We start from the raw sequence: 15,752 nt of genomic DNA on the forward strand, positions 1-15,752 counted from the left end.
ACATGTTCATTCTGAAGCCACTTTGTCACCCCATTGCTATTATGGTGTCCATCCTTTAAAAAAAACTTGACTGCAGTTGAGAAAAGTACTAACAATTTACTTTTGAAAAATACCTGTTGATTAAAAAAGCTTTCATATTCCATGTAAAATGTATCTGTGTTAGTAAATTTCATTATGCACATTTTTGTAAGAAATTGATTTTTTTTTTCCCAAACCAATAAACCTTGAGAATAAATTAAGGAGACTTCTTTTTGTCTTGCAATCAATGAAAAATAGTTCTGAAAAGCCACAAGTTTTTCTAATAAGATGTAGGTCCCCTCCTATAGATCATTCCAACCTATACATAGTTTCCTAAGATTTCAACATCTAGAAATAAAAGTTTCTCCCAAGGTAGTCCATTAAACAATCAGTTATTACTTGTGAATAAATTTATAATACTGATATTGCCAAATAAACAAGGCTTTTCCTCATGAAGAATTCTAGTATAGCCTTCTGAGGATGACAGGCTCCCTCTGGGTTTTAATTTCCCTTGTGCCCTGATGGTGCCTGGCCTCAGACCGATTGCTGGGCAGCAATGCTATTCCAGCTTTCCAGTTAGACAGTTCCTCAAGTAAGAGGAAAAGAATTTTCCCTTGTGATTTGGTGTTTCCAAATTTATGCCTTTTGTTTGAAAAGTAATAGAAAGCAAACAAAATGAGGGAAAATTACATTGTAACTTTCATCTGTTGTGTGTTTGGAGTAGGACAACAATTGTAATCGTGTCATCTCGAGTCAAGTACTCTCCTTTGGGATTATGGCTAATCCACTGTTCTGGTAACATTTTATTGAGTTTTCATAATTCAAGTCCCTTAATATCACAGTAACTTAGCAAATACTTGATGAAAAGTCAAACTGCTCTGAAGTTGTGGATGGGATCAAGACTGAACATGATAGGAACACTCCTTGCACCACTGGATGTGCTAAAATGCAATAGGAGTTCTAAAACCACGTGTATTGTGGAAAACTGGAGGATAATTAGCTTAATTACCTTGTAAAACACATACTGGTGGATACTAGCACTGAATGAATTATCATGTGAGAAATGAAACTAGTGTGCAGAAAAAAGTATTTTTTTCATGTTCAGAAAGTCTTATACTTGCTTATGAAAAATACAGGGGAGAAGTTCTACTACTGGCATAGAAAAGAGTTTATACATTAAGAAAATCTCAATATCCACTATGCAGACTAAAATATGAAACATTCTTAAAAACTTTTTGTAATAAATTCTTGCCAACTATCTGTTTAAAGGTGATAACATAAAAATTCTGATTGCATTAACTGGAGAAAACTTTTTTGAGGGGGGTTGGTGTTCTGCAGTGAAGATTGGAGTTGAATTATAGTTTTCAGTGGTCTAAATTCTCCCCTTTCCCCACCAAAAAAACCCCCAAAAAGGCAAAAAAGAAAAAAAGCCAATCTACAGCACCCACGGTTCAATGAATTATTTAGGTTCACAAAATCCTTTGGGGCAGAAGTTGTAGGTAAGAGATAAATCCAGAATGTTTGGAAATATGTTGTTTTCTTTTGGATTTCTGTTCCACATTTCTACTTGCTTCCTACAGGTAGAATCATGTTAGACAACAGATGGACAGAAGGGAAAATACCCTACCATTAGTACTACTTGCTCCATTTTTTACTTGTCAAGTTGAAGAATAAATAAATAAATAATTGCATGATTTCCAGTCTGTGTGAACTGTAAATTTTAGTCATGTTTACTTAAGTCACATAGAAAACAGTAGTAAAGATGGGCTGTGCTTTTGGAGTCAAACTGGATATTCATGATCAGTAACTACAGGTATAATTTTTTATTTGACCCATCTATACACAGCAAAAGTCCTAGCTACTTCTTTACTATGTTTTACTCGTTCTTTTTGTTGCCATAAGGAACAAAGGTCTATTTTGATTGTTTGAATTATTATAATTAGTAACAAATAATGATTTTTAAATCTTTTTCCCATAAAATTATGTTACTTTCTTACCTCCTGAGTGTTTCTTTAATTCCTCCTAAAACAATTTTGGGTAGTAGTAAAGATAGTATAGGATAATATGGGAGTTCTCAGACACTGTTAAGATTGGATTTGGCATTATAGTGAATAATTAACAAAGGCTGTTTTGCGAATAATTAGTAATGATGAATAAGAGGAAGCTGAAAGGGGAATGTTTAGGTGAACATAGATAACAAGGGAAGGAAGAGGATATTGGAAAAAAGATAAGAGACTATGGGAGAAGAACATGTTTAGACTGAAGTTGCTAAATGGACTAAATAGAGGAAAGTGAATTAAAAAGAAGTAACAATATGAGAATTCATTTACTTGGGAGTGTGAGGGAGAGGATGCTGCCGTCAGTGAAGTGAGACAAAATAACTTGTCTAATTTTAGACCCAATTGCTAGATACAGGAATTTTTCTTCATAGATGCCAATAATCTCCTTGTATAACCAGACATTATGATAGGAAAAGTCCTGTTGCACAGGAATCACAGAACTAAAGCTTTAAGTTTCTGCTGTGTCCACGTGTGCCCTCATTGTTAAACTGTAAAAAGTATTTACTTATGCCCTGTTTTACTTCCTTTTGAACATGTCCTATCTGAGTGTGGACACCACATTTGCCATAGTCCAGATGTTAGGATATTGTGCATTTCCTTTTTATCCTGCTGTCCATGGGACTGAGCAACATGGACTGTTTTTATCTCGGTACACATGGAATGTTTTTATCTTAGTGGTTTTGGTGAGTTTGAGATTTGATCAAGGAAAAATGAATGGAGACCTTGTGCACTTGGGGCTGTGGCTGCTGCTCTTCAGCTGATGTTGCAAAGTCTCATCTCCACCTGTCCAGCTTGGATATTCACAGTTTGTGCTTTCCATAGGCACCCAGGGATCAAGAAGGATTTTTTGTGTTCTGTGTGATTATGGAAATTTGTAAGCTCAGTGTAAAGAATCTGCTTCTTTTAAAAACTGGTGTGGGTTTTTTTTGAAGGAAGAATCATGGTGTCCTTGAGCAGAGAAGGCACTGGAAATGAAAAAATTGCATTAGATACATTTGAGTGGGGATGAACTTTTCAGAAAAGGACCTGTAGTCAGATTTCAATTTGCTGAATTTACAAGTGGGACCAATGTCTTCTATATTACATCATTTATCTTTTGATATGGGATTAAGGGAGGTGGCAAACACGATTGATCACAGGGGTTCTGAGAGACCAAGATAATAAATTTCTTTATTCATGAGAAACAGTTTTAGAAGTTAATCTCTGGAAGGAAGAAATGGTGCTAAATTAGGAATTGAAGAACAGTAATATGCAAGAAAGGAGAGAAGTGCCTCAGAACCCTGTAACAGAATCTGCCACCCTTCACACATAGAAAGTGCAGGTGGCACATCCGAGAAAATACCTTGGAAAATAAAAAAAGTTCTTGAAACTTTCAAGATCAAGTTTAATTCTGATGCTTTATATACCCTCCATTCATTTTTCAAAAAATTATTCTAAGTAAATAAATAATCCAGGGAATTGAATGCAAATACTATTAGCTGGTAATAAGACTTCCACACTTGGAATATCATGAACTATCAGGTTGATGAAGTAAAAGTTCTTAGAATCTGTCTTTTTTTGCAGTAGAGACGCCTTAGATCTGCACTGATCATGAGAGTTAAAAAAATATTAAATTCTATTTAACTCTCACAGCCCGCAAAGATGTTAAAAATTGGAGCAGTTGCAACATTCATCTGAATTGTGTTGATTTTCTCTTGGAAATGTTAGCCTGTGAGGCAGTAAAGTTTAGTCTTGTGTATGGTTGCAGAATTTTCTTTTTCCACTAGGACTCTGATTAAAATTGTTTTCATCCTTGTTTACAAGGTGCCAGGAAATATTTGAAATGTTCATAGATTATGTAATACTGACCAACTGGGTTTTTTCCTAACCTATATTTAAAAATGAGATAACATGAATCAGTATCTTAAAAAAAGTCTTTCAGCAAGTTTTTAAATAATAGGACATTTCTTCAAGGTAATTATAATTCAAATGTGTTCAGTGCTCCAGGAAAGGTCATCTTACAATTATATTGTCAATTAAAATTTAACAAAACTGTGTAATCATGATGGATTTTTATTTCAGTGTTGGAAAATAATCTAGTTATGAAAATCATTTGTAGGTATAAATTTATATTTGATTATGCAGAAGATCAAGTCAAATTTAAACTGGTAAATGTATGTAATTCTTTTGGTTAGGAACCTACCATTACAAGTTAGAATGATTTTTTTTTCCCACTGCAAAATGTTCTGGCATTTCACTCCTATCAGAGAGAAGTGGAACTTGCAATTAATATGGCAATTGAATTATTTGTACTTATTGATTTTTTAATTAATTTTGTGTGCGTTTGAGAGGGAGTAATGTCAGAGTCCAGTCCTGTATGATAGAAATGAGTGAATAGTGAGCTCAGATTCTCAACTCACATAACAATTTTTCCTGTTCCTTCTGTAAATTATATTTGCACAAGGTTGTGCAAATACAGTAGTACAAAAACTATCCTAAGAATTTGGTTTGATGTGAAATTTTTAGTCGAATACATCTGTCCAGTTTCTCTTCATATAACAAGAATTTTGAAGAATTATCTGTTTCTATATTTATTGTGCCAAGAAACAGCTAAATCTTAACAGATTCCCAGAGTCCATATGTACTTTTTGTTTAACACTGTATTAACACTACGTAGAAGTGTTAGATTAATGGAAGAGTAGATTAATGATCAAAACAAAGCAATGTCAGAGTGTGGATCTGCTTTCTAAAGCCAGCAAGGGAATGTGAGACTTGTATTAAAACCAGGGGAAAAAAAGCAAGCCAAAAAAACTCCACACCAACACAATGCTGAGCCCAAGTCTAGTTGATTTAAATTGACCATTTTATATATAATGGTGATCTTTCAGAACAATTGTTTTTACTTTTACATTGAGTTTTTGAATTCCCTCAATGGATTTACACTCCTTGGCCTACTGAAATATGTACTTTGATACCTGCAGTCCTGGCAGTGTTTTACAGCAAAAGACTTTGAGAATAAACCAGTTTGCTTAACAAAAGATGAATATTTCCATATTTATATCTGCCCTAGATTTACTTCAAGATAATTCACAGCAGTCATTAATTCAAAGCCTTGTCTGTAAAAAAGAAATTACTCAGTTTAAAATTTGTTCAGCTTACAATTACTCTTGAGCATTGCAATTGTAGTGTGTTATTGGATTGAAAATGACAATTTTGAGCAAGTAGTGTATTAAATCATTGCAGTATTTTTGTAATGTTATCCTACAGGAGTCAAATTAAGTTCATTAAGAGGTTCAGATGCCTGTATTGAGCTTGCCTTAATATACTGTGCTAATCCTTTACTAATATGTTTCATGCTGTTGATTGGCAATGCTTTTACCAAGAGGAGCTAACTTATCTCTGGAATTGATTCTAAATGCCCATATTTCTAAAATACATTTTCAGCATTAAAATATCATTTAGGTAATAGTTATCCCTTGCCAAAAAGCAAAATAACTTTTCTCTTTCATGCTTCTTATTACTCAGAAAACTTTATGAAGTGGGAGAAGAAGCACCTTTCTATCACTGATACAAAATATTTTTCAGTTAAGATTTTTTTTTCTTTTCTCACCTTTCCTGCATATGCATGAAGGCTAGCAGAGCTTATTTCTGGGTAGGCTATGGTTTTACTGTAAATTTCAAAATGCATTATCCTTAAACAAATGTTTCAGATGCATGATGTCTAAAAATACCTTACAAGTCAGTTTTTATTTGGAAGGATCACTCAAAATTGCTATGTAAGTTTCTTAATTCCCAATTTAATTTTAGAACTAAGCTAAATTCTTAAAAAATTAGAAAATGTGGTATTTCTCAACCTGAAAATGTGTGATTGCTCAGCTGTGTACATTATTGCTTCACTTGCAGAGACGTGCCCTGCTGAAGCCTCGCCGGCACCCCTCCGAGATGAAGCACGTGGATTACAGTGTAGAGCTGAGCATAAAACACGTCTTTGAGGTTCCTAAAAAGTTCTCTATTCCAGTGTTATCTTCAGCCAGAGTTATTTTGGACCCTCCATCAGCCAAATACCCTACATCTCAGAAAACAGGTAATAGTCTTAAAGGTGATGAATTTGACTGTATTCTTTTGCAATATTATTTTTAAGATTTTCCTGAGCAGATCCAGGAAATGATCTTTCTTTCCTTTCTACTATTGATCAAATTTGCCTTTTTTGTCACTACCCAAGTTATTAGCTCAAACCAGTGCTTTCCCCTTGCCATTGGTTTATTGGTTTTCTCAAAGGCACACAAGCACAGGAGACTTGCTCTAAAGGACAAATTAATTAGGTCTGTTTATCTGTCAGATCCTGAATTTGTGCTCCCTTCCCATTGCTCCCTTCCTCTTCTCATCCAGCACTGATCTATGTTCAGATTGTGCCACTCATGTCACATCTCTTTTCTTGTTTGCCCTCCTCAATCAGCCAGAGGGAGATTTCAGCTCATGGTGATTGAACAGGTCTGCGTTACCTTTCAGAGTGATCTTGCCATCTTTGGTCAGTCTGTTGTCTCTAATTTTTCTAGTATCTTAAATTTTATACAGAAATCTTATAGATTTTTAGAAAATGCTTTATTTGAACCTATAAAGCACTCTAGGTTGCATTTCTCAAAAAACCTCACAAACAACCTGAGCCATTGAGAGAGCTGGAGTTTGGTGAAAGGAGCCTCAGGGGGGAACTTCATGCAAATTTGTAGAAACTTGAATTATACACAGTTCATATCTAGTTTTGTTTCACCAGTTCTTAACCAATTAAGTCCTTTGCATATTTTTGCAGTTCACTTTTCCAAGTGTCACTGGAATCAGTTGTGCTTTCATGGTTTTTGTTTTGACACTCAATGTGTACCTTGGGTTTTTTTTATTCATTCTGGAATAATAAAAAGAATCTCTTATTTTTTTCTGAAGGAGTCTTTATTACAGATATTTTTTTTTAAATAGAATTTAACTGCTATAAAAAATTTTAGGGTGCATTTTTAGGAAGATGGTAGCAATAGTTATGGCAGTATTAGAGGCAGGATTGGTGAGGGACTACAGGATGAGCAGTCAGAAGTTGTAGAATTGATGTGACACTGGAGGCTGGAATATGTCATGTGTGGCAAGATATTTAAATCCTAGTAGAAACTCTTTCATTGTCAAGTTAATAACAATGTGTTTGTGTCATAATTACTGTAGAGGTGGACTAAAAATAGTTAATGGCTTTGCTGAGTGTTTTAGGAGATTCTTTGTATTACACTGTAGAAGAGCAGAATCACATCTGGGGGAAAGAGAGCCAGCTCTGCACACACAGATCTGGTGTCCTGCCAGGATCTCCATCATGGTCACACAACAAAGATTCTCAACTGACCAGCTGAGAGATCACTGTTTCTTAGCAACTGCTCAAATTATTTTAAAAGTTTAAATGTGAATTAATACATCTGAAAAATTTAGAATATTAATTGCATTGTATTCACTACAAAAATGTAGTGAATAAATGGCATTCTAGTAAAGAATGTAGTAAATGGATGACTACTATAATATATACTATAATAAATTATAATAAGGAAGTAGTTATTTTACTCTTAGCTCATGCTGCTTCTTTATTAATCCAAAGATATTAAACAAATTCTTGAAAGAGGACAGTCATCAATGTAAAGTCAGAAATTAGATAATACTGCAGTGTACATAATCTTTTTGATATGTATTTTTTCTTTCTAGGATGGGTAATAGTTACATGAGGAAGTAGAAATGTCAAGATGATGCAGAAAAATAAATGAGGGTTTTGTAGTGAATTCAGAGAGGTGCTGAGGTAAAGAACATCCAGGAAGGGAAGCTGAGATAATCAGCAAAATAGCATGAAAACAAATATGTGTTCAGTAGGAAGACAGTGCCAACTGATTCAGTGTATTTATTACATTAATGAGGAGACACAGGATGATTTACAGGCTCTCAGAAAACCTAATATTGTGACAGAAGTCCCCAGCTGGTGGTCCTGGGCAAAGCATTGGTCTCATCTGAAAATTCTGACATCCTTGTCTGAGAAAGCAGGAATATTTTAGCCATGGTGGTGGCTTTCCTCAGGGTGGGAATTGTTGGTTCTCTGAAGAAATGACACTGCTTATATTTATGAAGATAAACAAAGGTGGAAGCAAGCTGACTAAAATCAGTCTTTGGATCATAATTTCTTAGATTGCAGTAGCAGGAAGTGTGCAACCAGTGTTTTATGAACTCTGCCAACAGGGAATTAGAAGGTAAAAAAACTCAATGCCACTCAAAACATTTTCTTGGAAAATAGATCTTGTTAATGACCTTATTACATTTTTGGCACTGTTTACAGATCAAATAGATAAAAAGAGTACAATTTGCTTACCTTACTTTAAGTGTGATATCTTGATCAAAACCACTGCATATTTGCATGGACCTAAAATAATGCTTCTCTAAGATTGAAAACCATTAGCAAATGTTAATTCATCATTGGAGAGTAATCAGAAAGGGAGCCCTTAGGAACCAGTAGTTATTGCACAATGTTAGCTACATTTCACTAATGGGAAGATTATACAAAGTCTTTGTTGAGTGAGGAATGACACAGATTTTGTGAAAGAAGTTAGTTGGAGCTCTTACATAGTTATAAGCTATGAATTTTAGTGCAAGCAAATATGTAATTATATATTTGGAAAAGAGTCTGCATGCTAAACCATTTGGTATGGTTTAATCACATCATGTGTGGTTAACCAAAGGTGGTTGTTTACCTTTGTCTGGGATGCTGTGAAAGAATGAAAAGAATAAAATGTCAAGTGGGAATAAAATAATGGCTCCAAATTTTAGCAACAGAGAAATAGCATCCAAAACCAGCTCCATGCTTCACCAAACTAACAAGTTCCTTCTAAAGGTGAAAGCACAAGAAACTTTGAACAGACAGGTTTTTTTTGTGGCTCAGATTGTAACTTCAGTTGTAACTTTACTTGCCAGTGTCACTGACTTAGTAATGCATATGTATGTTTATAATCTTTATAATTATTTAAGATTTCCTGCCATGCAGTCTTATTTCACAAAACTGTACCTGTGTAAGTGAGCATGCTCTTCCTGCAGGTAAGGACCATGTTCAGTCAGCCCTGTTATATTATCTCTGAATATCTTTTATAAATGTTTTTTCTGCTGAATATTTGCTGGTCATGTCCATCAGCAAAACACTCACTGTGGTTAGGAAAGAAGGAAATATCTGTGGATTTTCAAGCAGAACTGTGAAAACCAGTGGAAAAAGTGCTGTTTGTCTTTTCAGCAAATAATCAGCTCAAAATCAGCTTCAACGAAGTTTTAGCTAAGCAGAACAACTTCTTAGGCAGTTGAATTTCTTTGAAAAACATTGTTTTTATGCTAAATAATGTTACTTATCAAAGATGAAATAACATAGGTAGAAAGGGGAGGATGGGCTTTGTTTTGCAGTCTTGCAAAACATTTTGATGTCTCCCAAAATGTTTGAGAAATCTGCAAAGCAGCAGAATACCCATCTCACAGTGTGAACCAAAGCTGTCAGCCTTACTTCCCACTCACTTTTTTTGATATCAGCTCCATTGTTCTTTCATCAAAGGATTCCTTGTAAAATTTTGAAAAACAAGGGTCCTTGAATGCATAACTTAAAAAATACAGTGCAGGTATGGAAAAGTGCTGTTATTGTACCATGAAGGAGAACACAATACTGGAACAGCACATCCAGTTCTTGTTCCACACTTTAGACAGAAGATTGCAAATGAGGAAGGGCTCAGCCAAGTTTTATAGTAATTTTTAAGGTCTTGAAAGATTGAATACCTTGATGACTCCATGATCTCTGAGGGAAAGAGGTTCCTTTCAGGTTACCTGTAATTATTTAAAAAGGGATAATATGTCTGACTGTGAAGACTGTTAATGTAAAGACTATGCAGAAAGTACAGCACTTTCTACCTAAGACAGAGATTTGTAATGAAACAATTTATGATTCCTGTAAAATTTTGTGAATGAGAGGTTTATCAAATATGAACAAACTCAAGAGAAACAGAAATCTTTCTACCACGCAATCTTTTAAAAAAGAAAGTGGAAGCTTACCTAAGATACACACTTTTGTTCCAATTATCAGGTTAGGGCTTAATATAAGAACTAGTTGGTGAAATTCTAATGCTAAGAGAAATGTCCAATAATATGTGTTTTGGTATTAAGTAAGGATTTTTCCCAGAATTAGGAAATTCTGGAATTTTCTGGAACAGGCTATGCCTTTACACATTGTAACATGACACTGACAATTGCTCTGAGTAATGGAAACATAAAAGTTCCTGAGACAGAGCAGCTCACAGAGCTGCCTGTGGCAGTTCATCAATACTGAACCATCCAAGTACTTTATAAGAAGGGCTTCCTGTTAATTTGGTTTTCTTTTATTTCAGACTTTTTTTTTTTTGCAATCTTCTGCCTTGAAATGACTTTACATTGCCGCTTGTGCTATTAGCAGAGAACCTGATAGCAATACCCTTGGAGTAGATATATTTTAAAGGAAACAAAATATATGGGAGTAAATGGTTGATAATAATTGCTGTTCTAAACATTGCAGCAGCATATCAATGCCTTATTTTATTCTTTTTAATAATAACCAAATCCCAACATGGCATGATAAATACACAAATATATTCCATCAGTAATGATAGATTTGTGCAGTTCTATAAGGTAATGGTAGATTTTAATTTTCAAATAGTTATGCCCCTAAGTAAGTGTGTCCTGATAAGCAATTTCTGTATTTTACATGTGCCTTGTTGAACTTTTCTAAGGCAAGCAGGCACTAGGAATGCTTTTTGTCATTTTTTTGTCATGGTTTAGGGTTTTTCCTATATTTATAAAAACAATAATTGAAAACCTAGGCATGAATACAAAACTAAAACCTTTTTCTGATAGCTGGGTTGTACTATTTCACATCAAAATTTTCCATATAAATAAGTAAAGCTTACAATTAATTTTAAATGAAAAATGTTGTTCCACCTTGCTATCTAATTTAGATTCAGTGTCACAAGCTAATATTAGAGTTCTGTTGCCTCTTCCTACAGGATTTGACAATGTTGGCTCCCTACTGTTACACTTAAAAAGAATATCCAAGAAATGTTCTCTTGTTTTTCTTTTTTCCCCCCTTTCTACCCAGTGAATGATGAAAAATCCTTTTCTACAGAACTATCAGGAATTGTTAGATATTTTCTACTTTCTCAATAATTGTTCCTATAGTTAATTTATTCAGATTGTTCTGACTTCTTTGTGGCTTCTGGTAAAGCTACTAGTGACTTAATTTTCTCTCTTAAAAAAAAAAAAAGAAAATATTTCTTCAGAGAAATCTTGATTGAAAAAAGAAAGGAACTGCACCATAGAAGTCTCTAGCTAACTCTTATTATATCTTTTCACTATAAGCCTTCATTACTAATTGTGCATTAACTTACCATTTTGCAGTAAGTGATATAAAAGACTTGGTTTTGACCCTCTCTCCTTGTAATATTTCCTTATGCATTCAGTGCAGTCTTTGTAAGAGTTCTGAGCCCTCTTCCTTGTCTGTAGGAAAATTTGTTTAGTCTTCCAGTCACAAAAAAAACAGTTTTGAAATTTTTTTGTAAATTTTGAGTGTGTGTTTTAGAGCGAACTTAGCTCTTTGTTGTGTTTTGAGATCAAGAGTTTTTGAATTATTATTCTATTTTATTAGTGTAATTCCTTTTAATTTGGCTAATCCCTTTCAGCAGGAGCTCTTCATCAAATGGCTTAATAAAACATCTTCATGACATGATTCTTAAAGCTGTATTAAGTAAACTTGGCAGCATTGTTCACTGGAGTAGTGACTGCTTGTTTCTAGAGTGCCTGTGAGTATTTTTCATAAATATTAGGCTCAATGATTATTAAACAACCAGCCCCCTACAACTACTTTATGTAGTGCCACACAGCCCCTCCCTGGCTCCTGAATGATACACAAGCACAGCTGATGAATATTCATAACAAGGCATTGAAAAAAGGTGTCTCCCATTTTTATTTTTAGGTCAATTAAGGGAAAACTTCTTTCATTCTTTTTTCCCCAGTCGATCTTCATTTTCTGATTAAGTGTATTTAACTTTTTGTTTAGGTGTCTGAGGGTATGCTGTATGCTATCTAAGCAGAAAAAGAAAAAAAATAACCAGTTAGTAGGTTTTTTAGAAACCCTTCTACAAATCTGTGATTAAGTGAAAGGAAATCATAAATAAACATACACAGTGGTAGCAAAAATTTCAAAACTTTTAAGCACTCAATAAGGAATATAAAAGAGTAGTTGCTTTTTGAGGGCTACCAAGTTGAGAGATGTTCTAATTCAGATGAGCCCATTTGAAGACCTGATATATCGAAGCAGAAGTCAGAAGAGTCCATATTCTTATTTATGGTTGCTTATTTAACCTTCTAGGACTCCATACCTGCAAATTCAGTGTTGAAGTTATTTTAACCAGTTGTTTGTGACACATGCATAGTGTCAGAGACTGAGATAAATTCAGTGAGAAATTTAGCTTTGAAATTCTGAATAGATAGAATCACCATTGCTGAACAAAATCTCATATAATGTGCAATTATTTGATGAACTGCTGAAGGCTCATACTTTCCTACCTTCACAAATTATGACTACAGGTTGTGGTGTGGAAGAGCAGCGTTTCTGTTTTTACTCATTTAATCCTCCCACAATATGTAATAATCCTAAACAATGATTACTAAGGGCCATTATTACTACCTTACGGAATATGTTTTTTCTCACATTTTAATGGCAAAAAAAACTGGCATTACTTTTCTTTGAAAGGTATTGTTTGTCAGTGAATGCAGTTAGAGGACTTATTTTGAATTCAAGCAGAACTGAAATGATGAGTTATAAGATTTTTAAGAACCAGAGGACATGAACTTTGTTAGTTTTGGTGATCAGATTGTATGTTGCAATAAATAAATGGCACAAGAGGCCAGGCAGTTGCCAGAGGGCATGGCCAGTGCCTATGTGCTGTGATTTAGTTCTCAAATAAATGCATAGTGAAATTGCACACTGCAAGTTTAGTTTTTGCAAATACCCCTGTTTTGACAACTGTCTCACAACAAAACCCGATATGATCAAGTGAATGTTTCCTGTAGGCATTTGTCAGACAAAAATCTGGAAAATAAAACTGTCAGCTTATTTCACATGGAATGCCTCCCTGTGAAATAATAAAAATCCCGAGTAGGATGGAAGCTGGAACAAACCCCTGTATTGCTCTGCCTGGCTTTTCACTGTTGAAGAAATGTTGCAGCCTCATTCTTTTTGATGGATGCAGGCTCTGCTTCCTGCTACTTGGGAATCAAATAAATGCTGCCCATGGCTTACTGTTGACACTTTTCTCAGAAATTGTTGGGTAAGCCAGTTGTGGCCCCATGGATTATATTAATTAAATCTTTGAATATATCCCTAAATTAATCTTCATTCAATGTCTTATGAGACTGAGAGAACAAAACATGCTAAGCTGAGACATTTTTAAGCCCAGTTTATTTTACTGAATTTTAAAAAGATTTTGAAGGGAAACAAGTCAATCTTCACTTACAATTTGAAGACAAATGATTTCTTTAGTTACTTTGATTTGGAGGAACCATGTATCACTACAGAAGATACTTACCCTGTTGAATAAATAGAACCAATTTACTTGTTTTCCTCTTGATTCATTGTAATTGAGCTGAATATTTAAGTTATTCAACTGATTTATTCTAAAATATGTTTTCTAATGCACAAGAAAGAAATTTTTTGGTAAAGTAATGCCATACTAAATATTATAATTATGGCACGTACTTTTTAAGGTTTTTCTTTTTAAATTTTTCTATAGGATTTCTCTTTGAAACTGTGCCTTTAAATATGGGTCCAACTCAGGCAAAAATAACCCTAGTTGTTACTAATTAAAATTTCCATTTAGTGCAAGAAAGTAAAACTCATGCAGAAATATATTGGATCTTTCAGTACACTGTATTATCTTACTTCAACCTTGTCTCTGACTTTCCTTACCACCTTTTTCCAGCTTTAGGCATGGGTTTCTAACCTTGGAAAGCTGAATAAAATCAGTGTTTGTTACATGTAAAACTACAGATTTTACAGCTGCAGTCCTCATGTGGTTTTTTGGGTTTCTTGGAGACTCTGGGACTGGAGAACTCTTTGTGGCCATCACTGGAGTTCCTCATGTACCTTCTTTTCTCCTTTGGAATGTGTCCTAAAGGGCTGCTTAAAATCCTGTGCAGGAGTCTGATCTTTTCTGTGAGCAAGCACAGAGGAGGAAATCTTTGCAGCAGCCTTGTTAGACCTGGCTCTGTGCAGAGATGGGCAGCTTTGCATTTGTTCTGCTTCTTCCTTGCTCTGGAGGTTACAGTGGGGAGTTTTCCTGTGTGCTGCAGATTGGGAAAGCGGGATTTTGCATGATTCTGTTTCAGCTTAGGCACCCCTGTCAATTTTGGAAACTCAGACTTTCAATTCAAAATGTGGCATAGGAAAAGGTCTAATGAGTTGTCATGAGAGCTACAACATTTAACAGAATTTCAGTAATTGTTGGGGATACTCAGCCAAATATTCTGTACTATCACTGATATCTCTGATGGCAGCTGTTGACAATTGTGCAATAGTTTGTATAGCTTTTAAAATATTTACAGAAATTCATATATGCTAAATTCTTCTAATAGATTTAAGAGATATTTTAAAATATCTTTATTCTCACTAAATATCTTAAAATATCTTTATGTGCACTACTAAAATCAGTAGAAAATATTGTTTGCATGTTTCAATATACCATTTTTAGGAAACTAAATTACAGGGTAACACTCCTAAAATTCTGTTGTTTCTTGGAAATTTTTGCATGTACTGCTGGGAAGACAGTCCTACTGTATTGGATACCTCTTCAGATTCTGCTTGTGAATTCAATGTTCCTGAAAAGCTTTCCAACAGTTCCTTTTTTTTTTTGTTTTGTTAGGGTTTTTTTGTTTTTTCCTTTTTTTTTTTTTTGTTTAGGTGGAATTGATGCAGTTGAGTTTCCTATAAAATTCACTCCTAAGAAACCTGGTTGCTACCACTGTCAGATTATTCTGAAGTCATCCTGTGATATTCGTGTCTATGAGATTGAGTGTGTGGTGAATGAAGACCAGGCTGATGCGCAGCTTGAATTTCTAATTCCAGCTTACCAGACAGTGACTCAGGAAATTCCAATTGTAAGTTCACTGCTCTACTGCTAACTAAACTAAGGTTCAGGATTTAAAAAAAGTGGATTTCAGATCAATACTGTAAAAATTTACAGTCCTGAAATGCAGAAATGCATATTAACTTGAGGATTATTTCTCAAAGTCCATGTTGTAGATAATGTAAAACCTGTTGGGAAAAATAATTTACTTCAAGTTAATTATTAGTTTGATGGACTGAATTTTGATGGTTTTCTTCTCAAAATTTTTAGTCTGTTATTTACTAATGTTATCACAATGAAAGTGAATAAAGTAGTTATTTAATCTAGGGAATAAATATAGTATTTCTGAAGGAAAAAAAGGAGACATGCTGAGGAATAAAACAGAAGAACTAGATTATATACAGTTGAAAAAACGTGGTAAGCATAGCCAGTATATTGTGTATAGTTTTATCATAGCTACTTTGTATGAAACCCTTGGCACATGAGAAAATCAGAGAGAGAAGATGGGCGC

General features: G+C 34.4%; 1 protein-coding gene across 1 annotated transcript in view; it reads left to right on the forward strand.

Annotated features, from left to right (window-relative positions):
• The window catches only part of CFAP47 (cilia and flagella associated protein 47), a 259,541-nt gene that overhangs the window by 99,395 nt on the left and 144,394 nt on the right, over positions 1-15,752 (forward strand). The window contains exons 45-46 of the mRNA XM_063182155.1: positions 5,961-6,141; positions 15,076-15,272. Of these exons, the coding sequence (XP_063038225.1) occupies positions 5,961-6,141; positions 15,076-15,272 (378 nt within the window). The remainder of the gene's footprint in view (positions 1-5,960; positions 6,142-15,075; positions 15,273-15,752) is intronic.

The sequence above is a fragment of the Melospiza melodia genome, chromosome 2 (genome assembly GCF_035770615.1).
Source record: "Melospiza melodia melodia isolate bMelMel2 chromosome 2, bMelMel2.pri, whole genome shotgun sequence".
In the NCBI taxonomy this organism is placed as follows: Eukaryota; Metazoa; Chordata; class Aves; order Passeriformes; family Passerellidae; genus Melospiza; species Melospiza melodia.